Source organism: Pongo abelii, chromosome 10 (genome assembly GCF_028885655.2).
Source record: "Pongo abelii isolate AG06213 chromosome 10, NHGRI_mPonAbe1-v2.0_pri, whole genome shotgun sequence".
Lineage (NCBI taxonomy): Eukaryota > Metazoa > Chordata > Mammalia > Primates > Hominidae > Pongo > Pongo abelii.
In genome coordinates, this window is record NC_071995.2 from 76,366,379 (window position 1) to 76,391,720 (window position 25,342).

The window sequence follows — 25,342 nt, forward strand, 5'->3', positions numbered from 1 at the left end:
TCAATGATTTCTTTTAATACCAAAAAAAAAAAAAAATGTAGATTTTGAGTAAATACAACTCTTGATGAAATCCAGACATAATTATCAGAGGATTTTACTGGAGTGCTTTCTATAAATAATGAAAGAAATATCTTTTTGTCTTAAAAAATGTTTATACAGGTAATATTTTAAAATACTGATCAGCCTTCATTCCCTTGATTTGTAATTCCACACTCTTTCATGTTTCTGCAAGGTGAACTCTAGAGGAAGTGAGGTGAATATAAACCGTGGACAATTTGGCATGCATCTATAAAAAAACCCTACCTTGGCATGAATGCTATTCATTTTGGCAGTAGGCTTTTATACCTTTTAAAACAGATTACCTTGTATGTCTTTTCTTTGTGTCTTTTCATTTTAATCTCAAATTTTAAAGAGATGTAAAACCACTTTCTGAATAGAGCTGTAGGGGATACCAATTCTGGTTTTGAGTAGTCTGGGACTGGAAAATTTGAATAGAAAAATCACAATTAATGAAGTGTTAGGTGAATTTGATTTCATTTTGCTTTTTAAGTTTGTACTGTCAGCAGGACATGACTTGACTGTAGCGCTAAAGTGGCCATTTAAAACAAATTGCCTTGAAGAGAGAAGCATTGGGAATGGAGATCCCTTCAAGGTACTTAGTTTTAAATGAGTGCTCTGACAGCCATGCCCTTGACCTTGCACTATTTAAAAGCCTTCCATGTTTGCTCTGCGCTGGATTAATACAAGAATAAAATGAACACACAAAACACGGTATCGTTTTTTTTTTAGAGATACTGTGCTGCAATTGTTAATACTCTGCTTGTACATACTGACCCCAGGCAGTGGCTAGGATGGCATCTGCAAACTAACGCCCCAAAGCAAAAGCTCTCCAAGTGCAAATAGACAAGAAGGGTAATTTCTGTCCTTCTTTCAGCTGAGAAGTTCTTTCAAACAAGCCTTTGGGAAGAAAAAGTCCACCAAGCCTCCTTCATCACATTCTGACATTGAAGAGCTTACTGATTCATCCCTTCCAGCATCCCCCAAGTTACCCCATAATGCTGGTGACTGTGGCTCAGCATCCATGAAGCCCTCACAATCTGCTTCAGCGTAAGTTGCTCCTTCTGCAAAATGCAGACATATTTTTTAAAAACAATTTTAGATGAAGGCCATATTTATGTTCTAACCATATCTGTACCAATTATTTTCAGATTTTTCTGAGAATGATGGACAGCATTAGTTTCTCTTTTCATATTTCTCTTTCATTGGTTTCTTTCATTTTCATTTTTCTTTTTCATTTTCATATGTTAGAATTCAAGTGTTTCTTGATCTCATTCTCCAGTTTTCTAAATCATGATTCTCACTTCTTTTCATGGGCATTTGTCCATGTATCTGTCTAACTGTATGTACATACAGGTCACCCCTTGTCTGGCCACCAAAGAAACGACAAAATGGCCCTGTGATCTACAAGCATAGATCTCGGTAAAGTGGAGTGCGATGCATGAAAACTGCAAAGATCCACGTTCTAACCTAAGTAGTGTTTGCTTTTGCTTTTTCTAAAATCACTCACATGCATTTCAACAATAAATACCTTCTCTTTCTGTTTTTTCAACTAAAATTTGGTTTCCTAAAATCAACCTGCAATCCAGTTTTCTTTGATTCTATTAGTTAATCTAACCTAGCATTTTTATGATAGCCCACTTTTTGGTAGTACAGTAGCCCCCCCTTATCCACCAGGGGTACTTTCCAAGACCCCCAGTGGATGCCTGAAACCATAGATAGCACCAAGCCCTATGTATACTATGTTTTTTTTTCTATACATGCATACCTACATATGATAAAATTTAATTTAAAAATTAGGCACAATAAGTGATTAACAGCAATAATAGAACAATTACAACAATCTTTTGTGACAATAGTTATATTAATGTGGTCTCTATCTTCCTCAAAATAGTGTATTTTTTTTTTTTTTTTTTTGAAACAAAGTCTCACTCTGTCACCCAAGCTCAAGTGCAATGTCAAGATCTCGGCTCACTGCAACCTCTGCCTCCCGGGTTCAAGCGATTCTCCTGTCTCAACCTCCTGCGTAGCTGGTTTACAGGCGTGCACCACCACGCCTGGCTAATTTTTTGTATTTTTAGTAAAGACGGGGTTTCACTATGTTGGCTAGGCTCGTCTCGAACTCCTGACCTCAAGTGATTCACCCGCCTCGGCCTCCCAAAGTGCTGGGATTACAGGTGCGAGTCACCACACCTGGCCCAAAATACTGTAATATTTTTGGACCATGTTTGACTGTAGGTAACTTAAACCACAGAAACTAAAATTGTGGATAAACTATAATTGTGGGGGACTACTGTACAAGAACGAACACTTTTCGAATATAGAAAAGTGTTCTGGTGAGATAATTCTCTGTGTTAGTTACTATTTAAACCTAATTTCCTTGTATGCCCATGACAACAACTAGCATAGAACTCATATAGAACAGGGCCACTGTGCTTTGCCTACATAATTTTATCATTTATGCAGAAAGGAAGAACATGTCACTGTCATTTTGTGGCCAGTAAACTAGTTGTCAAATTTTAAATGGAAAATATGTTAGTTAATATAAAACAATTTTTTCGGCAAATTTCCTGCGAAGCTGTCCACGAAACAATAAAAACACAAGGATACAATGTGTTTCCTTCAAACAGCCCTCAGCTAGCCTGCTAGTAGGGGTTGAAACCTTTGATTTAGCTGTGATCTCCTAAATCAGCTGAGCCTAATAGGAAGGTTATATAACTCACCCATTGTTTAAATGTCCAAAAGTAATCTCTCTAATTTATTTTCTACAATGTTTATATTGGATTTTTATGGTAATTAAAGACAGTATTTTGGCAAAGCTTTTTTTTGCACAATTTTACAAAAGAAGAAATCAACATTTTAAGAATGTAATAACTGCTTTTATGAAAGAATAGTCACATGTTGCAAATAGAGGTTTAAGTCCCTTGAAAATGTTGGAATGAAATGTAGTAATCTATGACTTTTCTGCCTATAAATATCACCAATAAAAGAATTTTTAGGATTACTTTATACTCAGTAATAGTAGACTATTTTTAAACTTTAAAAAACAGAAAAAAAGATTAAAAGAAAAATCTACTTCCATTTTGAACCTGTGAATGCATAACTGTTTGTAAAACTCTTTCTCCTTTTCTCTAGGTTTTGCCAGCAGCACACCATATCTGTACCTGCTGGATAATATTGCAGTTCAGCCTTTAAAAGAGGCAGTGCTTTTCTTAATCCTCTGGCTTCCCCAGGCCACTGATTCTGTTTGTTTCCTTCTTCAGGATCTGTGAATGCACAGAAGCTGAGGCAGAGATAATTCTGCAGCTGAAGAGCGAGCTCAGAGAAAAGGAATTAAAATTAACGGATATTCGGCTGGAGGCCCTCAGCTCTGCTCATCATCTTGATCAGATCCGGGAAGCCATGAACCGGATGCAGGTTGGTGCTCAAACTTTCAAGGAATAAAATGGAGAAACAAAAAAATGCTGCTTATTCTGTTCTCTTGGTTAACACAGAATAAATTCCACTAAACCCACCTTAGAAATGTACTCTGTTTATTCAGTCTTCGCAACTCATTTCTTAGTACTGAATTGAGAATTTTGTCAAATCCAAGTTTGGAAGTGGGAGTGCAAACTGGCAAGTTTGTATTCAAGAACCATTCAGGATACTGTACTAGTGATTTGATTCAGGTTGAAAGCTAAGTTTTTAGAAAAGCTACTACAATTCTTGCTTCTTCACTTTTCCATCATTTACTTTTATTTTGGCTTTTTGCCTGTTCTTTTGAAATCTGATTTTCACATACTTTCACCAGTTTTCTACTGAAATACAAAAGTAATGAGGAAACTGTAGAAATTCAACACAAGCTTTCTGAATACGAAAGTAAAAGTGATTTAGAATGCCATCTGTAACAGTAAAGCTTTTGTATTTTTTTAAAAAACATCTAAAGGCTAAATTCAGAACCAGTCTGTGCTCAGACTAAGTTTTCATTTTATTATTGTATAACAGTAATCACTTGGTACCACAGATGACTACAATAAGAAAAGCTCATTGCTGAGGAGATTCATCTGCCACTGTATTTGTTCATCTAAAGGCTTTTGTTGTTTTTTTATGAGCTTAGTGTCCCGATTGGAAGGAAAAAAAAACTTTTTCAGATGTTAGATATGATTTTGGAGTAATTTTAAATCACCTTATTTACATTATTTTTGTTTTGCTCTGTCTTTCAACTGTTCACGGATTTATAACAATATTACAAATGGCGTTATATACTTATAAGATCATTTTGACATCATCTTTAAAATGAGAAGTGTTATGAATGATTTCATCATATTTTTCTCAATTCAAATGAGACCAAGTCCTGGAAAAATTCTCAAACACATGATTTAATTAAAAAATAATGATAAACATGTCAAATGGTTGGATTGTCTATATTTGTGAATTCAGGAATTTATAATGTGTGAGAGAGAAAAAGGTTAAATTTCCTTCTTGGGAAGGAAATCCTATTTCATATCTTATATTTATTTATTTAGCATATTAACATGTTTTATTTAACAAACAAGCTAATTAACTCTGACAAAAGATTTGATGCTATTTTCTCAATCAAACCAACTCAATCTTTTTCATGTTTTCCATCTCCATAACAGAATGAAATTGAAATACTGAAAGCTGAAAATGACCGGTTGAAGGCAGAAACTGGTAACACAGCTAAGCCTACTCGGCCACCGTCAGAATCCTCAAGCAGCACCTCCTCTTCATCTTCCAGGCAGTCATTAGGACTTTCTCTAAACAATCTGAACATCACAGAGGCTGTTACCTCAGGTGATTTAGTGCACATGCTTGCCTGAATCACAGCATGCCCATGAGTTAATGGGTGGGAAGCCTGGAATTTGGAGAACTTTACATACTCTTAAAAATGTTACACTCTAATTCTCAGAAATAGTCCTAGTTTGATCTTATAAATCTAGTCTACTTAGTTATAATTTTAAAAGCACATTCTCTGTCCAAAAGTCAATCTTAGAGATATGGTCTTCATAATATTTTTAAGAAATCACTTTTCCCTAGGAAGTACTTTCTCCATGATTATGATGATGAAAAATACTCTCAGTGATGATAATTAGTACTTATGGATATAATAATAGCAACCCCATTGAATTTTATTGTTTTAAGTGTGCAAAACCCATTTATAAGTATAGCAGGCTTTGTTTTCTAAATCTGACTCGATGACCCTGCATGATGCTACTCTGAGAAAACAACAATGCTGCTCTGTCACCCAGTCTGCAGCTCTATTAAATTTCCAACAAAGATAAAGAACACAGTACTAGTGATGGAACAAGGGTACAGTTTTGATTCGATTGCAAATAGAATCATATGACATAATGTCATCTTAATATCTGATGAACCATTCAAGCATAAAGTGTAGCTGTTTCTGTGGAACAGTTCATTCAAGAGAATCATTTCAAGGATAGAGAATTTAGTCTAGGTAATATTTACATGAGGATCTGTGGTAATTGTGAAGCATGGCCACAAGATGACGCTTGGAAACCAATAATATGTATGTTCCTAGCCAACGTTAGATTCCATTATAGAATGGAGATAGTACACTGCTTGCCTTAAATCATATTAAAATACAGAAGGAGAAGGAGAAGGGAAATGACATGGCATGCTGATATTGATTACATTTCCAATGAATCACATCTCTTCTAAAAAGACAGAATGTTAAAAATTCTGCTTATGGCTGCTCTTCATAATATAAAATAATGGCCTTCATTTTATATGTAAAAGGCAAGTGGGCACTCCCTGTAATTTAAGAAAACAACTTTTATAAACTTCTGGTGGGGATTAGAGGAAGAAAATAAATTCTGAGAATAAGCATCAGGTACAACTAATGTCAGAAGCCAAGTAAAAAGCAAGAATTAAATGAACTTATAGATCATTAGGTAAAATAAGACTGTGGGAGCGGATGGTAATTTGAGTTTGCAAATTGTACATAAAGTGTTATCCACACTCAACAAAATATTCTACAAAAGAAAGAACACAAATGTTTAAATGTATAGAATCTGACAGTCCTGAACAACATCCTCTATGTTGGCTTGTTGCTGATGGACCTGACAGAAAAGTGAAGTAAGATCTACATCTCATAATAACCAGTGCATTTCTGGATCCTCAGGCTTGGCTCCTAGGGAAAGACAAGGGCCAGTACCTTATAGGTCAGACTAATGGTAGGATTTCACTGCCTTTTATATAATTCTGTTTTATTTTATGAAAATATGATAAGGTTTGAAGGAGGCAAGTGTAATACTGAAGGTGGTTTAGAAAAAACAGACACATATAAAAAAACTTAATATCTAGGAAAAATAGAACTCATAAAGATAAATATAAAATCAAAGAGTTTAAATTTACAATTTCTGTGTTTATTGGTCTTAACATATTGATGGCCATGATTAAGAATTTAAGGCAATTTTTTAGGAGGAGCCAAGTTTTACGTTTTTTTAATACCTTTTTTTACCCATTCCCTAAGTTATTTTTAATATATCTTATTTCCTTAATTATGTTTCAATAGCGATACTTATGTCTGAACTAAAAAAATTAAATCACACAACCAGCATATTGTTTTCATTACTTTCACTCTTGTGTAGTGGGTTCAACACTTGGAAATCAAAACCGCCTTTATGCTGGGGCTTTTTAACAGAGAGACTTTCTAAGTTTCATGATTAATCTTAAGATAAAGAAAGTAGGCAGGAGAGAGGATAATTGGCAAATATCTAGTTCCTGAAATATTAATGGCATGTTCCATGCATCCATAAAGACAGACGTTTGAGAAGGCTTCAGTTTTTGGCCAGAAGTTTACTTAATTATAGCCAGAATGACAGACCTCTTTAATTCTTCCTTCAAAACATAGACAGAGGACTATGACTTATTTTCTAGTAAAACACAAAACAAAACAAAAACAAACAAACAAAAATACAGAAGCCTCTCACATTGAACTTGCTGTTTTTCCTGGAGTTGTTTTGTCAGGTGACCATCCTGTCAATATACTCTGAACTGGAGAGATTCAGAGTCATGATGTGACCTGCCCACAGTCAACAGAAGGAGTTAGAATAAACAGAAATAATGGGTGGAAGAGCAAAACTTAGTAAACACTGAGGATGAAGTGCTTTAAAAGTACTATCTTTTATGTTCTCAATAACTCTATCAGGAAGGTGCTGTTAAAGTCCCATTTTATAGCTGAGGAAACCAAGACTTAGGAAAGTGACTGTAACAATTTGTTCAAGATCATGAAACTAGTAATCAGCAGAACTAATAATCAAACCCTAGCTTGGATGAATCCAGGACCTGGACTTTTCACTATCGTGTTAATTTTGCTTTAAATAGCCACATAATAAAAGCAAAGAATAGTTATTCACTCATCTTTGGTAAATATTTATCCTACTATTGTCAGGAGAAATTTCATATTGTAAGTGTAGTTTTTAGAAGTAAATATGACATGAAATGAATAACATATTCCAAGGCAAATTTAAGCAGCTTCTGTGGATCAACAACCAGGCCAACCTCCTTTGCCATGGACTACTTGGCCATGTGTGATTTGGTCCATACTTATTTCCATCCACATCATTTCATACTACTCCTCACCCTCCCCTTGTCTCTACATTTCTGCTACCCCAAACATCTCTCTGTTCCTTTAACATACCCAGCTCACACATCTCAGGCTTTTGCACTGTTTTTGTTGACTGAATCTTTTTCCCTGGTTCTTCACTTGTCTAGCATTCCTCAGCCTTCTGGTCTTATCTCCAAATACCACTTCTTCAAGGAAGCCTTCCAGGATGACCTATCTATCTAGAGCAGGCTCCCTTCAGTTACTTTCTATTTCATTGTCCTGTTTATATTAGCAGAGTGCTTAACCTATTCTGAAATACATACTCCAAAGAAACAAGGAATTCACTTTCTTTCTCATCCTGGTATTCATTCCCAATATGCAGCAAAATTTCTGATACCATTTATGCTTATAAATATTGGTCAAATATTTTTGAGCATTTATGAGTAATTAAGACAAGTACTAAAGTAATTTGATCACGAACTACCAGAAGTCTAGATGTCAATAGCCAATGGTAAACCACTCTAAACTTCTAAAAAAGGAGCAAGATAATTAAAATGACACTTAAGGAAGAGTTTTATTTTTGAGTGGAGTAGGTGAAAAGGTGAAAGACTATTAAGATGTTAACTTGGGAAAATAATTAAACTCCAGTGCAGGAGATTATCTTTCATGATTTAAAAATTTATTGCAAAGTTCTAAAAGTTCTAAAAGTTCTCAAGCTCTAAAAGTTGTTTCTAATTGTTATGATCTTAGAGTATTTTTATTGCTTACTTTCAAAATTACATATGCTTAATTATTATTTTTTTCTTTTTTTATTACTATTATTATTATACTTTAAGTTTTATGGTACATGTGCGCAATGTGCAGGTTTATTAAGATAATAGAAACCATTCTATTTTCGGAGGCCATCTTATTAGAGTGTTGATTTCTATGATGCTATAGTCATAACCTTTTTTTCTATAAATTTATTGTCAGAGCAGTTGAGTCCTCTTTTCACCAGGAACATGTGCTCTTTACAATGTAATGGAGTTTCATTTATCCACAGAACACTGTCTTAATATTAAGCGTGGTTCTATGATAGTATTATTATTAAAGGAAAACATATATTTGGGATAGTTTGCCTTAATAATTCTCCAAATTGGAAATTAATCTGGTGTAATATATTTTGAAAGTTAATCTTTAATCACCATTTTAATGCTGATATTTTAAAGGTAGCTAGCTTTATCATGCTTCTGTAACTCTTAGCTGATTACTAGAAATACTATTTTGGTTTTGAAACTCTTAGCATAAAGGATTCAGGAGAGCAATCATAATTCCAGTATAATGCCACGGTTGAAATTCAATAACAGTACCTAATAATTATAAAGATAAGGTGAGTAGTTATATAGCTGGCTATGTCAAATGCTTGAAAATAATTTCAGTTGACAGTCAATTTCAGCACCTTTACATTTATAAATTACATGGATATTGAGCTTGGATATTTTAGATTGGATAGAAAAATCAGATGGCTGTCAGTTTGTCATGGTTATAATGGTGACTAAATATTACTCAGGTGTTACTCAGACCTATGTGTAATAGAAAAAGAAAACTCTTGTTTCCTCATCTAAAGTCAGTGAGTGACCCAACACTTGAGTGAAGATCTTTGCAAGCAGAAATAAATTCTTAGATTGAAACTGTAGCCCAACCACAGTAATTCATCTTCTTGAAAGCTGAGGCTTTTCAAATCAGTTAGGCTAGAATGGGAAGAAAATCCCATTGAAAGATATAAAACTATGAGGGAGAAAAGAATGACAGTAAACAAATCTGAGCTAATGTTACTCTGTTGTGTATGTCTTTCTTTTAAAATTTGATAGATATTTTGCTAGATGATGCTGGTGATGCAACTGGACATAAAGATGGCCGCAGTGTGAAAATTATAGTCTCCATAAGCAAGGGCTATGGTCGAGCAAAGGTACTTCTTTAATCTTAAACTCTTTATTACTAACAATGAGAATTACCATGAGTCAAATGTATTTTATGTGTGAATATTTTATCTGGTAAATATCCTACAACAATTGTGGATTGGCATTAGCTTAATATGTCATACAAACATGAAAGGGACAATAAAGGGATGACATCATCATAGAGGTAGAAATGTGTCTTACATGTACCTCACATTCATTCACTGAAAATAATATTAACAGCCCCTCATTTCTAAAACTTTAAAAAATAGTTATTTCTTTGGCAAACATCTTGTCTGACATATTCTTTTGGTTTCACTTACTGGTTATAGGTAATGTTTATGATGTGCAGTCACTAGAGCTGTCAATATGGTCTTTATACAAAGGGAAGACTGTAAGCTAAATGAATATTTTAGAAATCAGAAAGACACATGTTCTACTCAACTCGGTAGGACAAATTCCATTGATGTTACTTGTCTATTTAAGCAAGGTCCTAGATGACCAGAAAAGTATTTTAATTTTTTTGCAATGAAATATTGCCTTCAAATTGGCAATGTCATTCTGACTCTATCCCTTTCTTAAAACAACAACAAAAACAAATTTTAAGTTAAAATTTTAGTTGAGTGGCCAAAATTACAAATTTCTAAGTATCCAATTTTTTTTACATCAAGCAAATAAAATTTTTTTAGAATTTTAAAATAAAGTACTTAAGTTTGAAAAGTAAGATAGCACTTGTGAATTCTTACCTTAAGCCAATGCTCCAAGGATTCCAATGCCATCAACTTTCTGCTTGAGCTGCAGATGTGTACCTACTTTTCCCAAGTGGGTCTTTATGTGAGAGACAGTAATACTCTTAGTGAAACATAAACTAACTTTAATTTAAAAGCAGCTTTTTATAAGGTATTGCATAAGCAGTAATTTTAACTGGGTTATAAACACACTGAAAAATAAGATTTCCTGTTCACAGTAATTCTAACAGACAATGCCTTTGAACATTTTTTTCTAAAAAAGCTTCCATGAAAGTACTTGTCTTATTCTACCTGGACTTCCATAATAAAATAACAGACTAGGTGGCCTAAACAACAGAAATTTATTTTCTCACAGTTCTGGAGGCTAGCGAGTCCAAGATCAAGGTGCTAGCTGATTTGGTTCCTGGTGAGGGCTCTCTTTTTGCATTGCAGGTGGTGGAATTCATGCTGTGTCCTCACACAGTCTTACCTCAGTGTCTGTAGGTAGGAAGAGAGAAAGACTACAAATCCTGAATTATTTACTTTACCCAGTAATCCCATCATGAAAGTCCCACCATTATGATCTCATTTAATCCTAATTACCTCCCAAAGACCTCATCTCCTAATACCATCAATTTGGAAGTTAGGGCTTCCATGTATGAATTTTGAGGAGACACAAATATCATTTCATAACAATAGTAACACAAATCACAATTGTCAGCTGTGGATTTCTCAACTTATTCTGCAAAAGTATTGGATTCTAACTCAGATTATACCTGAATAATGGTGATAACCATTTACCCTTATGGTGCTAAATATTACAGATTAAGAGATTGAGGGTCTGAGCCAGCTAAGTGATTTACCTAAGGTCACATTTCTTAATTAGGTGGTAGATATTATGTGTTATAGAATCCATATCTTCTAACCCATGACTCAGTGATTATTCTACCACCCCTTAATGATAACATACTTGGTGACTAGAACCAGGATTATAATATGTCAACTATCTAATTATATCTACTGGAATCATAATCACTATTTCATTAACCATTTCTGGTCATCATAATAGAGGCTCTAGCTAGACCACAAATTTTGAATTATTTACCTTTCTAATATATGTAGAAATTTCTCAAAATCCCATCCTACAAAAAGATTTGGAACCATTATGTTTATTATAAAATAATTACTTGCTTGATGAAACGAATCCTGTAGGTTTCTCTGGCAAGGTCTTTTAAACATAGAATTTCTGATAAATTCAAAATGGAACCTGTTTTGTAGGTATGGAAATGCCTTATATTATCATAGATAACACATTTTAAAGCGAGATTGGATTCTAGATTAAAATTAATAAAACAACTGAGTTTTGGACTTATCAAAGATAAGATCACAAAATAGTAAGATAAAGTTCTAGAATTCATATAATATGGTTCTGTTCAGTCTCTCTCACCATTTCCCTCCTACCAAGCTGCTTCTCTTTAAGAAGGTATCCACTGCATTATAATGCAAGAGTATTCTTTCAGATTCCTTCATCTTTGCCTTCTACGGAACAGGTCACGAATCAGTTTTCCTTGACATGCTGCTTTATCTCATCTCTTTCTTTCTTGTTGCTGTTGCTATTGCTGTTATTTTATTTGTTTGCTTGGTTAGTTGGATGAAATATGTTTTATTTTATATAATCCACCATGTGTGTCTGTTACTATAGAAGCCACAGGTTTAATAAATAGTTTAGTCTTAACAACAACTGCATTAACTAATTTTAGTAGAAAACATAGTAATAAAAAAGATACACGGTTGGATTTTATCTTACTTTATTTTGTTCTTATTTAGGATCAAAAGTCTCAGGCATATTTGATAGGATCCATTGGTGTTAGTGGAAAAACCAAGTGGGATGTCTTAGATAGTGTAATAAGACGTCTCTTTAAGGTATGTTGTGCAAGACACCCTAATAGTACTTTTCAAATATGTTTCTCTTTAATTGTTTTCCTTAACTTCAATAGCAGAGACACATCTTCTTTTCCTCTCCTCAAATAAGGAAAGCTTTCTGTTTGTGCTATTTGATATTAACAGTTCTTATATTACCCATTTCTAATATTCTTGACAACTAGCTCTATATCCCTGTGAGTTATGTATTTGTCATAGATGAGTTGAACCTGTTTTGACTTTATTTTTTGTGTGTACCATTGTAGGAATATGTATTCCGAATTGATACATCCACTAGCCTTGGTCTGAGCTCTGACTGCATTGCTAGCTACTGTATAGGAGACTTAATTAGATCCCATAACCTAGAAGTGCCTGAATTGCTGCCTTGTGGATACCTTGTTGGAGATAATAACATCATCACTGTGAATCTCAAAGGTAAAAATGAAAAAAGCAAGGCAGAAATATAATTTTTAGCAACATTTTATTCTGCCCCCTGCCCCTTTTTGGCCAGTTTCCCTTAAAATTTTTCTATTTGAAAACTCTGTAGTATTTTAAAAATCAATATGACTCATTTCATACCAAAACTATTAAATACTACAATCCTACTAAAAACACTAGAATATAAGGAAATTTAATTCTTTGGGTTCTGGGATTTGAAGATTCAAGACTCACAAAAAGGAATGTGATTTAGGAATTTCAAATTTCTGGATTTTCTTCATTATCACCTTTCATTACAGGAGGATTCAAAACATTTAGTGTGTATTCCAAAGTTACATATTCATTGATATATCTTTGATTTTAAAATGTGTATGTCTAATAAATACCCCCCAGGAATAGGGAATAGAAGTTAAGAATCAAGGATGGAAAGTTCTGAGAATTTTCTTTGCTTTAGATGATGTGATTAATTATAGGCTAATATAATATCTGCAGCATCTTTGTCTTCATAATTCCTTGTTTATTTATGTTAAAGAATCAGGATACATCTATATAAACTGTGAATTAATAGAGGAATTTGTCAATATTTGATTTTAGGATAAAGGTAATTGAGAAAGGAGATACTGTTGCTCCTTTCTTAATTCCTTGCCAAACATAACAATTTGTATTCTTCAAAAGCTTGAGTGGTTGTACAACTAGGATGCATAATGAGAGATAGAAGAGAATAAGGTGATGGGGAGAAGAGAAAGTAAAAGAAAGAACACACATACACCCATATATATATATGTGGGTGTGTGTGTGTATAATCTTCACATTTATTCTTCACATTTATTCTTATAATCTTCATATTTATTCTTAACAAAGATAATCATCTTCAATAAAAGATGTTATGATAGCATTTATAATGCTTCCATTTCTCTCTGGAAACATAAGTGAAAACAAGAAGTAGACAGTGGGGTGAAGCCTGAAGAAAAAGAAACAGCTTGCTTTTGTTTAGATGTTCACTCCGCCATATTACTGATATGTTTTCTTCCTTGAAATGGCAACACATAATTGTGGGACAGAAATATCTAGGAAATTATTTTGCAAGGACTCTATTCCTATGACTAACAATGCTGTTGCTGTTTAGCATGATATTTTAAATTCTAGCTTATGTAGATCAATAAATCATGCTATTTCTTTTGTTTCTCCTTTCAGGGGTAGAAGAAAATAGTTTGGACAGTTTTGTTTTTGATACGCTGATTCCTAAACCAATTACCCAAAGGTACTTTAACTTGTTGATGGAGCATCACAGAATTATACTCTCAGGACCGAGTGGTACTGGAAAGACCTATTTGGCAAACAAACTTGCTGAATATGTAATAACCAAATCTGGGAGGAAAAAAACAGAGGATGCAATTGCCACTTTTAATGTGGACCACAAGTCAAGTAAGGTATGTTACAGAATTCTAAGAGAACAGCTGCAATTTATCCATAAGTGTTTTAAGCAATCAAATTATAAGATTTTGTGAGACTTCCATGTTGTACATGGAAAAGAATATCCATCTTTTTTTTACTAGAATTATAACTGGTGAGTGACCAAACTCTGTTTCATGAATTTGAACAAGACTACTATTTTCAGTAACATTCAGTTATCAGGTACTCCCCAAGGTACTGGGAATATACAGAATAATATGACAGGTCCCCAATGGCATAGTTTCTCTTAGACATCCACCTAGAAAGTGTTACAGTAGAAAGAGGTCTGTGCATGAGCAACAAGGAAGAATAACTTTTCTTGGAGGAATCAGAGCTTTATAAAGGGGTAATAGTTTGTTGGATCTTAATAGATAAGTAGGAAATAACATGGATTTTGGAGCAATGGAGATTTGGCAATAATTAGAATATTCCAAGCAGAAATTCTGGGAACAGCAATTTGCTTATGTCACATCTCCTTAAAATTTTTGTTTAGGAACCCTAGGAAACTTAACAACATTCAATTTCACCACCATCTAAGGTCTAATATGCCATAGTAATCAGCCTGAACACTCAGATATTGAAAAGGCATGAGGGCCTATACAACGTAACCAGTACTTTCTTATTTTCTGAGTAAAATAAAAAATCCTAAAAAGGAAATAGTTGATGGCTAACATATTTTTAACACTAACTTATTTTTACCTGTAATTATTTATTAAAGTCTGAATCAATGAAACCTAAAAGTTTCTCTTTGGAAACTGCAACTATTATAAGCAATACCTTGAGGGAACCCCAATTATACTAGGTCATATTACTCTTTCAAGGATAACCTGATTCAATGATCTAAACTGTCCCAGTTTCTCAGAAACCTTAAGTCTGCAAATTTTCAGAAATAAACGTGACTCCCAAGAGCAGGCCAAACCCATTAGATTCTTGAAATAAGCCAGGCATATAGCTTAATGAACAAAAATTATTAATTTTCTCACCTGTAAAATGAGGAAAATAGTAGGGCTATTCTAAAGACTAAATAAATGAGTATGTGTGTGCCTGTGTGTGTCTGTGTGTGTGTGTGAGAGAGAGAGAACAGCACAAGTAGCAAGCAAAATATAAGAGTTGCTTGCAAATTTTAATTATAGCCCTTGGCTCCCAGTGAAGATTTCTCTCACAAACACACACACACATATGCACAGTGCGCACGCACATACACGCACAACCACACACACATCTTTGTTCAAAACTGTTTATATGTATCCTTCAAGAACGACATACGTAAAACATAATAGGATCTCTTAAAGTTAAATAAATGCAATACATAAATTCTGAGTATTTCCTTGGAACTGAGACGTATTCAAATTGTGGTTCAACCACCATCTCAAGAAAGACATAGAACCTAAGGTAGAATATTTGACTCTTCTCTGAGCAAAAGTAGGAAGAACACAATTGTCTGTTTGCTTCAGCTGACATGTTTAATGCTTCCTGTGAATTCTGTCTCCTCATATCTTTGTATAAAACCCTTTTAGCACAGTTTTAAATATTTTCAGCCAAAAAATATGAAAGGTTTGAAAGGCCTCTTAGTTATCCTCAGTGTTTGTTTCTTCCTCAATATTGGTATGAAAAAACTCTTTAGAAGGTACTTCTTTTACGAAACAAAAAAGTGTTTAGAAAATAAGAGCAAAATAGATTTATTGGAGGAGACCATTACATTTTGATAAAGTTGAGGATCACTTAAAATCAAGTTTTGAATTAAATAGATGAAGCTTCATTAGAATGTAGTTGACATGCTAAAACAAAATATGTAATTCCCATTAATTTTAAAACATAGCTTTCCCTAAAAAATATGCCTGTCTATCTATCTATCTATCTATCTATCTATCTATCTATCTGTCTGTCTATCTATATGTATATATTTCAGCTTAGGAAAAAAAGTTTATTACTTAGAGATGTTCTGTTAAAAACATGTTAGTGTCCTATTAACTTCTTTATGAAATATTTCCAACACTCTTATTTTTTGCTTTTTCAGAGGACAGGCTATTTGTGCCATTATTAGGCCAGTTCAGTACTTCATTGCAAAATAATGGGCAGGGGAAAAGCATTGCCAAGCATTGGCAGAGCTAATGATGCTAGGAAACAGTCATAGGAAGAAACTCTTTTTATTTTTTTAGTTTTATTATTTTATTTTATTTTATTTTTATTTATTTTTTTTTTTGAGACAGAGTCCTGCTCTGTTGCCCAAGCTGGAGTGCAGTGGCACGATCTCGGCTCACTGCAACCTCTGCCTCCCGGGTTCAAGCAATTCTTCTGCCTCAGCCTCCCGAGTAGCTGAGACTACAGGTGCCCACCACCACACCCGGCTAATTTTTTTAATTTTTATTTTTAGTATAGAGGGGGTTTCACCGTGTTAGCAGGATGGTCTCAATCCCCTGACCTCGTGATCCACCTGCCTCGGCCTCCCAAAATGCTGGGATTACAGGCATGAGCTGCTGTGCCCAGCCCAGAAAGAAACTCTTGAACAAATCACAATAGCATTCATTCCCAAGAAAGCACAAAGTATAACTAAAAAATATTTATTTTTTATGTTATTCCTTATGGCTTTAAGATATGAACAAGCTATCAGTAATGCTGAATACAAACTCACTGCCAGAAAATTTGGACAATTTTTGCCAAATTGACAGAGAATACCCCATTTTCCTGGGAGTTGGGGGTGAGGGTAAGTGAGGATAAATATTAAAAAAGAGGGGATGACAAGATGAGATTGTGTTAGAGATATCAACAGCATAGATTTACTGAAGTAAAATGCTAATGAGGCATGGAATAATAAATCCTGTTCCTGAAAACCTGGAGCTGTGTAAATGCTGACGCACTTTATGCTGTGCCATAGATAGCACTGAAGAGACAAATCCAAAAAGCACTTACTGATTCAGAAAAAAAGAAGAAACTCGAACCACAAATCATCAAATGAAAAACATCTTTTCATGTTTTTGGTACCTCTGCACTTTACATTCTGTTCCTCTTCCCACACTTCAAGCCCTCCCTCAAGCTGCCAGCTGGAATATTTTGATTGACAGCAGTACACATAAACAATTACACTTTGTGACATTTGATATAGTAGGCCCAGAAGGCTAGAGATGGATTTAGTAGAGAATACGTGGCCAGCTGAAGCCGTTTGGAATGTTAGGTTGGAAGAGATCAGAAAACTGGACTTGATAGCTTCCTTTTTAGTGTGTCTGGAGTCAGCATCTGAGAAAGCAGTGATCTACTGCTTTTATTTAACTGTGGTGTTCCACCTGTAGTTTCAGAGTATGGGATTCATCTCATTGCCAACTCCCATCTGGTAGATATGCCTGTTTCCTTCTACCTGACTAGATCTGGAAAAAAGACTTTTAATGCCAGTGCATCAGTGCCTCAATCTAAGATTTTATTTTCATCAAGCTAGAGTGGGTATCATGAAGTTATTTCAAGGGAATCTGTGAAAAACTCCTAAGTTATATGAAAAAAGTATATTTGTGTTTGCCTGTTTCTACATCCATTGGTTCATACCTACCATCAGATTCCCAAGGGATCCACTACCCTCTCAAGATGAAAGAAAGCCACATTACAATTAGAATCTAAAGGCTCTGATTGTCCAAAAATGACCCAGTGACCTGCTAATTATGAAATTCAATTCCTTTGTGCCTCCCCACTCTCTCTTTCTGACGTTCATGTTATCATTTTCTCCTTGTTTCCTGCTCCCTGGTAAATTGCTTTTCAGTTTTTTTTTCTCTCTGCTCTTCCTTCACTTCCCAGTAAATGAAACTGTTTTCCTTTATAATGAACTATTCTGTTCTCTCTCATTTTATTCTCCTTTGGATGACTCTCGTGGCTTCAACTTGGGTTGACTTGTGTGGTTGACTTCAATTAAACACTATCAGCCATGCCCATTCTCCCAAATTTGTAAGCTTTCTATCATCCTACACATATGTTTGTATTCACCTAGTAAATATACATGTTGAGAATTGACAATTTCAGCCCCAAACACATATTATAAGTTTATCCTCTTCCATTGCTTTCCAACAAAACCACCCTCCACCCCAGATTAGCATCCTCCTCTGTTGTTTCTTGGATTTCTACAATTATTTTTTAACTGCTCGATACATGATTTCCTTTAAATTTCCCTTCTCTCTTTTTTTTTTTGGCACATGGAAGTTTATTAATTCAACTTTTTCTTTGGCCAACATTAACTGAGTACCTGAATACGAAAACCTGTGGTGGTTCTACAAAACCCATTTCGTGGTAGACAAAAATAAATATAATTGAGCGTAATTGTACCAAGCAGAAATGGTTATTATTAACATATTGGTATGCTTTATTCTATTATTTTGGGAATGTGTATATATATATGTGTATGTATTCATTCACCTCATGGAACATAGAATATCTTTTCATAATTAAAATCTGATCAGATTAAAATTTTTTCAATATTTTCTTATAGATTTCTGTACTAGATCAAAAACATCACATTGTTCCTTGTTCAGTCCCTTAGTATCTCTAGGCTTCAATAATTTCAACATTCTCTTGGCTGGTCTTGCTTCTTCCTTTCAATATGCTCACCACATGTTAAATCGCCATTGTGACTACTTACTCAGGTCACCAGGAGAATGTTTCTTCACTGCCAAAAGGAAATGTCCAGTGATCTTACTAATCATTTAAGGTTGCAGTTTCCTTTACAATTTCATTAGCACCATTTCCTTTCACAAAACACGTATTCTTAGCTTTTTTCCTACATGTATATCATATTTTCATGTTTCTGACTCGTTATTCTTCTCTATTTGGAAAGCTCTTCTGTTGTGTTTAAGCATCAAGATATTACCCAATCTTAAAAATAAGGGAATAATAGCAGATAATACTGCCACCACCACACCTTTTCCAGATGCTACAAGCAATCTTTACATACTATAAACAAAATCTTTGATCTATACTTTTTTGAAGTAATGTATTATTTTGACTGTGAATTACAGTTATATATGTATATGCCTGACCTTCTATTCCAGGAAGGTAATAAGCTTCTTAAATGCTATTTCCTTTTCTAATTAATTCTTCTATCTTTCACATTTCTGTTTCCTTGGATAAATAAATTGCTTTCCTCTACTGAAAACAAAGAAGCAAACAAACATATCAATGTTCCATACTTGTTTGTATAATAAAATGCAACTTCTTCTGCATGGATTCAAAGTCTTTTTTTCTTTTTTATTGCCACCACCAGTAGAATGTACTATATTTTTCTATAACAACAGAACACTTATTTCCCAAAACACATCATATACTTAAACTTTTCAGGTTTTACTTTTTATTCTTTAGATTTCAATCCTTTTTATTATTATTATTATTTTTTGCTTTATTTTCCCTTTTAACCACTGTACTCTGTTTTTCTATGAACCTTAAGTCTGGATTAGATGCCTCTCTTATGTCTCCCTATAATGTTTTGTACATTTCACTGTATTGTGAATCACTTGCTGACCTGCTTCTCTGCTTATCAACTCTAAGTTTCTGAAAGACAGAAATTATGTTTTATCTCTAAATCCCTGGTGCCAGCAGGATGCTCCAGTTGGAATTAATCTCTTTCCCTCCTATAGGCCACATGACTCCTTTATCCTCTCTCATGGAATGTTTTACCTTGCATTTTGTAAATTCATCATTATTTACATGTGTGCCTACCACCCCACTCAGGCTCCAGTGTTACCTCCTCCAGAAAACCATTCTTGACACCCAGCAGCTAGGCTAAATCTCTTCCCTTGACTTCTCATATCTCATAATATATTTATGATATTATATTGAAATCATTTGTAACATTTAAATTCCAGTCCCTAATGTGACAACTCTTAAAGCTTACAGGGGAAAACAGCCTGATTACCCTTTTTAGACCTCGTGTCCGTAAAAGTATTTGATGCAGTTCATAATAAATGTTAAACCTACTTAAACTCCATTGATAGCAGGAATCAGACTTCACTATTTTTGTATACCCAGGGCTCGGTCTAAGGCTGTGAACACAGTAGATAGACAGTGAATATTTTATAAACGAATGAATGACTTAATGTAGCTAAATTAGTGACATAAATTTTATTTTTTCTTTTAAAGTAAATAGAATTCTCCAGAATATTCAACAGTTTTAAACATATCTTTGTGCATTCTCTGACTTAGGCAAGACTTATTTTATGTGATTAGCTCAATAGAAAACAAATAGTACTTTATTTCCTTAATACATTTTTATATTTGAACATAAATAAAAATTACTAAATGCCTCAAAATCCTGGCCCATTGTTTTATCTGCTACTTTTATTTCAGCAGTTACAGACAGAGAGAGGTTGCATCTAGAGTGAGCAATTCAGGTATTTACCTGGCTGCCAGAAACCAGAATCATGGAATTGTTTTATAACCCTGAGCACGATTTGCAAATTGAAAATGTCATTGTAAATATGCAAATATTATGGAAATGTTCTTACTGATGAGGATAATTTTAAGAAACCTAATTATGTTCCTGGCCTACCCATCTGTGAGAGCAGTCAATCAGCAAACTGGTTGTCATATTTAGATTAAAAGCTATTAGACAGGAATAATACCTGTAAAAGAACCAATAAACTCAAGAGATGCTAAATTTTGTCTTTGTTTAAAATTACAGCAATTGCATGCAGATTTTAAATAAATAATAAGCATACTTTTATCAAGGTCCTATGGCTGTACTTTTAGATATACCCCATCTACATGAATTAGAATTAACACATTAAAAATATTAGTGGAACCTGAGAAATGCCATTTTGAATTTAGTTCATACTTGAAATATTAAGGTTGCTAAAATTTACTTTTATCATTGAATACCAAAACTCAGAATAAAATCTCAATATATGTGGTTTATCATAAGAGTTCATATCTAGAACTCATTTTGGCTTTTCTTTCAGGGAGAAAACCACTTAGAAATATGCCGTCATGTTTATACTTTTATATTTGCTGCAGGTGTTTGGTACTGGATCTTCCATTGCTTTCCTTTTTCTCACTTTCATTTAAAAAAATTATTCTGTCGCAATATATGGTTTTTGATTTGTAGGAAAAGATTTTACATCAGTTGAATAATCTATGACTTTAATGAAAGAAACTGAATAGAGGACAAAGCGTGCTATGCCTAAAATATTAACTGCTTGCTCTTAGTATAAATTTATCATTGATGTATCTGTTTCTTCATTTTTTAAAAGGAATTGCAACAATATCTAGCTAACCTGGCTGAACAGTGCAGTGCTGATAATAATGGAGTGGAGCTCCCAGTTGTAATAATTCTTGATAATCTTCATCATGTGGGCTCTCTGAGTGATATCTTCAATGGTTTTCTCAATTGTAAATACAACAAATGGTATGCTTATCAAATATTTTTAATAATGAAATATGAAATAATTATCATCAAATTTGCCTTCTTGTGCCTGTATGCATTTTTTAAATTTCTTTAGTATTTAATTTTTATTTTTTAAATTGACAAATAAAACTATACATATTGATTGTGTACACCATGATGTTTTGAAGTAAATGTACACTGTAGAATGATTAACTCCAGCTAATTAACATATGAACTACCTCAGTAGTTATTATTTTTAGACTTACAATGGCTGCCATTAATTTGAGAAACTCTCTTTAATATTATACCATAGTTGTAAAGACTCCATATGCATTCCTTAGAATATCTATGTATTCATTCAACAATCATATCCCAGGCACTCTTATGGAAACATTACTTACTTGATAATGTTCGCTTCTGCAGATATGATGAACATTTGTGAAACCAACATCAATGATGGAATAGTTTTAATCAGGGAAATTAAAAACTAACTGGAGCCTTTAGAGCTCTGGTTTCATTCTCAGTTCATATTAAAGTTTAAATTCAACCTTTCTATACAGATAAACTTAATACATTCAGATGTAGCTCCCTCTATTAATGAGTATGATTTTTAACTATTTACAGTAACAGGAAAGGTTAAAGTAAGGTATTCAAAAATTTTAAAACCTACTAAAGATTCATTGTGGCATGGCCTCTAAAGAAAGGACATATAAGAATATCAACATAAAATAATTAGTTTTAATAGTGCCAAATATTCCAAATATCTCTGCTAGAGATTTTTGGAAGTTATGAACGATCAACATAAAATAAAGATTGAAAGAATACAAATTTTCTCACAATATTAATAATCTTTAACATAACTATGAAATATTAAAATAGTAAAAATTAATAAATTTTATCATAAGCATTATAAGATGTTAGAGTGGGACAAAACCCCTATGATTATACTAACTAAACTCTTTAGTCAAATAATGTAAATTACAAATAAACTCAGGCTCAGAGAGAGAAAATGCCTTGCCTTGATTCCAGAACTGGAATTAGAAACTCAAGTATCAATTTCTAGTCCAGTGATCTTTGTCATTTTCCATTACAGGATTACCCTTTAAAAGACAAATATTGAAATGGAATAATCCATATCTATCCTAGTAGTTTTCCAAGATAATTTTAATGAATTAATCACTTTTACCTCCAGTAAATTAAAATTTTCTATTTATTTTTTTCTAGTCCATATATTATTGGAACAATGAATCAGGGAGTTTCTTCATCACCAAATCTAGAGCTGCATCACAATTTCAGGTAAAGTTAAGTTGAAGTTGAAGGTTTTTTTGTTTTTTTTTTGTTGTTGTGTGTTGGGGGGGCAGGGGAGGGGGTTGGCATTGTTTCTGTTTGTTTTTGTGGGTTGTTTTTCCATTTGTACTTTGACAAATCTTGCCAGAGATGACCTGTGGTGTGAAAATAATTCTCACTTCTGCCACTCTTTCTCAAGCGAACGTTTCGTGATCTTCAACCTGTAATCAGATGTGTTTCTTTAAACAAAAAAAAAAAAAAAAAAAAAGGAAATAAAAAAGAAAAGTGAAGTAAATGTTTTTTTCTGTTCACTATGTCCCTGGTTAAAGTAGAGCATATTCCTTCTAAGTGTGAGAAATGTGAAGTGAGTTGCTATTTCAGGATTTGTGATTCTCCTACAGAAGAGTGATCAGCATTTAGACTCCCACTCACTTCTGACGCATATGAGCTTCTTTTTAGCTCAAAAAGTAGAGTTAGCTACATTATAGCTCTCATCCTAGTAGACCTCCTAACACCTTTGATCATTAAAAGGTGGCCACCAATTGAAATGGGAACATTATTACTTTCCAATAGAAAGTAATAATGTTCCCATTATTACTTTCCAATAGAAAGTAATAATGAATAAATAAATAAAATAAATAATAATGATAAAGAATCACTGTGAATGTAAAATTTAATTTATATAAAAATGTCTAATATTTTTTTCTTTTTGTAGGTGGGTATTATGTGCAAATCATACAGAACCAGTGAAAGGCTTTTTAGGCAGGTATCTTCGAAGAAAACTCATAGAGATAGAAATTGAAAGGAACATTCGCAATAATGACCTAGTCAAAATTATAGATTGGATTCCTAAGATGTGGCATCATCTCAACAGTTTTTTGGAAACACACAGTTCTTCTGATGTTACCATTGGTGAGTTCCAAAATTATAATATGCCATTTTCCAGGAACTAACAGTGCTTGGTAAAGATGGCCAGATTGGATGGTAGAAAATAACAAGCAAAGCTAATGCTAATTCAAGCTTCCAAAGATTTATTTTTTTCCCTTCTGAAAGTTTGCGTTCTTCTTTGTATCTCCAATTAAATCCATTTTTTCTGACAGTTATGTTTTACTAAAATATTACCAAGATCAGATAAGTTCAATATGGACAAATATCTAAAAATCAGATAACCACTGGAAATGAATAGTATCGATTTGGGATACTTTTTATGCTAAAAACAAATTTGGCTAAATAGCTCATGTCAAATAAAGTTGTGAGGAAAGATTTTAGTTAGAGATAATTTCGATGCTTTGTAGATAATTTAAGGGTTTTGTGTTTTTCATGAAGACAAAACTGTTTATTTCTCTTTTAGTTTGCATAAAGATATTTACATTTTTATTCCTTCTTTAATTGCATGTACAGAAGTCTCTTTCACATTGTTATGCATCATAAAAATGTACTCACTGTCAACACAGTTTAGATTAGGAAGAAGAATTCTACACTGGGACCAGAACACTCATGCCAGGTCCCAATTCTGCAAATAATGACGTGTTTTATATTTGGCAATTCATTTCAGCACAGCTTTGTTGCTTGTAAAATGAAACAGGATAACTGCATTATGACTTTTATCATTTCTCCTAACTAGTATATTGTGCCCTAGATTAATATTTATTGTAAAAAGATAGAAGAGGCTAGGATATTGGGTCTTCAGTAAACATGCTTTAATAATAATCAAGCTGGCCAATAATACAATTTTCTAGGAATTTTGAAAGAAATATATTATATTCCAAAATGGTGTCTAGATATGTGTTTAGATTATTAAATATAACTCTTAAAATATTTTGTTATTTGTTTCTTCTCAGGTCCCCGACTATTCCTTCCTTGCCCCATGGATGTAGAAGGTTCTAGAGTATGGTTCATGGATCTCTGGAACTATTCTTTAGTACCTTATATTCTGGAGGCAGTGAGAGAGGGTCTTCAGGTATAGTATTCAATTTTCATTGCTATTTTTTAAAAAAAGCAAAAAAAATTATTTTAAAAGCAAAAAAAATCTCAGTATTTATGCAGAAAACTAAAGGCATGAACTATATAAATAGAGCAATAAAGTTTTCAAGAGCAAATAGTTTGTAATATTTTGCCTGTTCTGAGAACAAATTTGTAAGAGAAAGAAAAGGCACAGTTATTTCAACAACTATACATTTAAGTCCAAATGGTTGTCATGGATGTTTACAGATTGTTTTTATTAGATAGCTAATTAATTGCACAGTTCTACATCTTATGACACAGCCATGTTTACATGAGACTTGACCATTTATATTCTTGTCACATAATTTCCTTTATCTTTTTCTTCTTTTCTTTCTCCTTCCTTCCTTCCTTCCTTTCTTCCTTCCTTCCTCCCTCCCTCCCTCTCCCCCTCCCCACTTTCCCTCTTTCTCTCTCTTTCTTTGTTTCTTCTTCTTTTTTTTTTTTTTGAGACAGGGTCTCACTCTGTCACTCAGGCTAGTGCACAGTGGTACAACCATGTCTCACTGCAGCCTTGAACTTTTGGGCTCCAGTGATGAGGCTTTCCAAGTAGGTGGGAGTATAGGCACACACCACCACACTCAGTTATTTTTATTGTTAT

General features: G+C 33.5%; 1 protein-coding gene across 12 annotated transcripts in view; it reads left to right on the forward strand.

Annotated features, from left to right (window-relative positions):
- Positions 1-25,342, forward strand: part of NAV3 (neuron navigator 3) — a 924,032-nt gene that overhangs the window by 887,148 nt on the left and 11,542 nt on the right. For 8 of the 12 annotated variants that reach the window (XM_024256848.3, XM_063712200.1, XM_063712199.1 and 5 more), the window contains 12 exons: positions 233-253; positions 935-1,107; positions 3,321-3,474; positions 4,677-4,851; positions 9,478-9,575; positions 12,120-12,215; positions 12,479-12,647; positions 13,845-14,080; positions 21,320-21,474; positions 22,678-22,749; positions 23,456-23,652; positions 24,582-24,700. In XM_024256848.3, coding sequence (XP_024112616.2) covers positions 233-253; positions 935-1,107; positions 3,321-3,474; positions 4,677-4,851; positions 9,478-9,575; positions 12,120-12,215; positions 12,479-12,647; positions 13,845-14,080; positions 21,320-21,474; positions 22,678-22,749; positions 23,456-23,652; positions 24,582-24,700 — 1,665 coding nt within the window. The remainder of the gene's footprint in view (positions 1-232; positions 254-934; positions 1,108-3,320; positions 3,475-4,676; positions 4,852-9,477; positions 9,576-12,119; positions 12,216-12,478; positions 12,648-13,844; positions 14,081-21,319; positions 21,475-22,677; positions 22,750-23,455; positions 23,653-24,581; positions 24,701-25,342) is intronic. The other 4 variants (XM_024256849.3, XM_024256851.3, XM_063712201.1 and 1 more) reach the window with 1 other exon arrangement.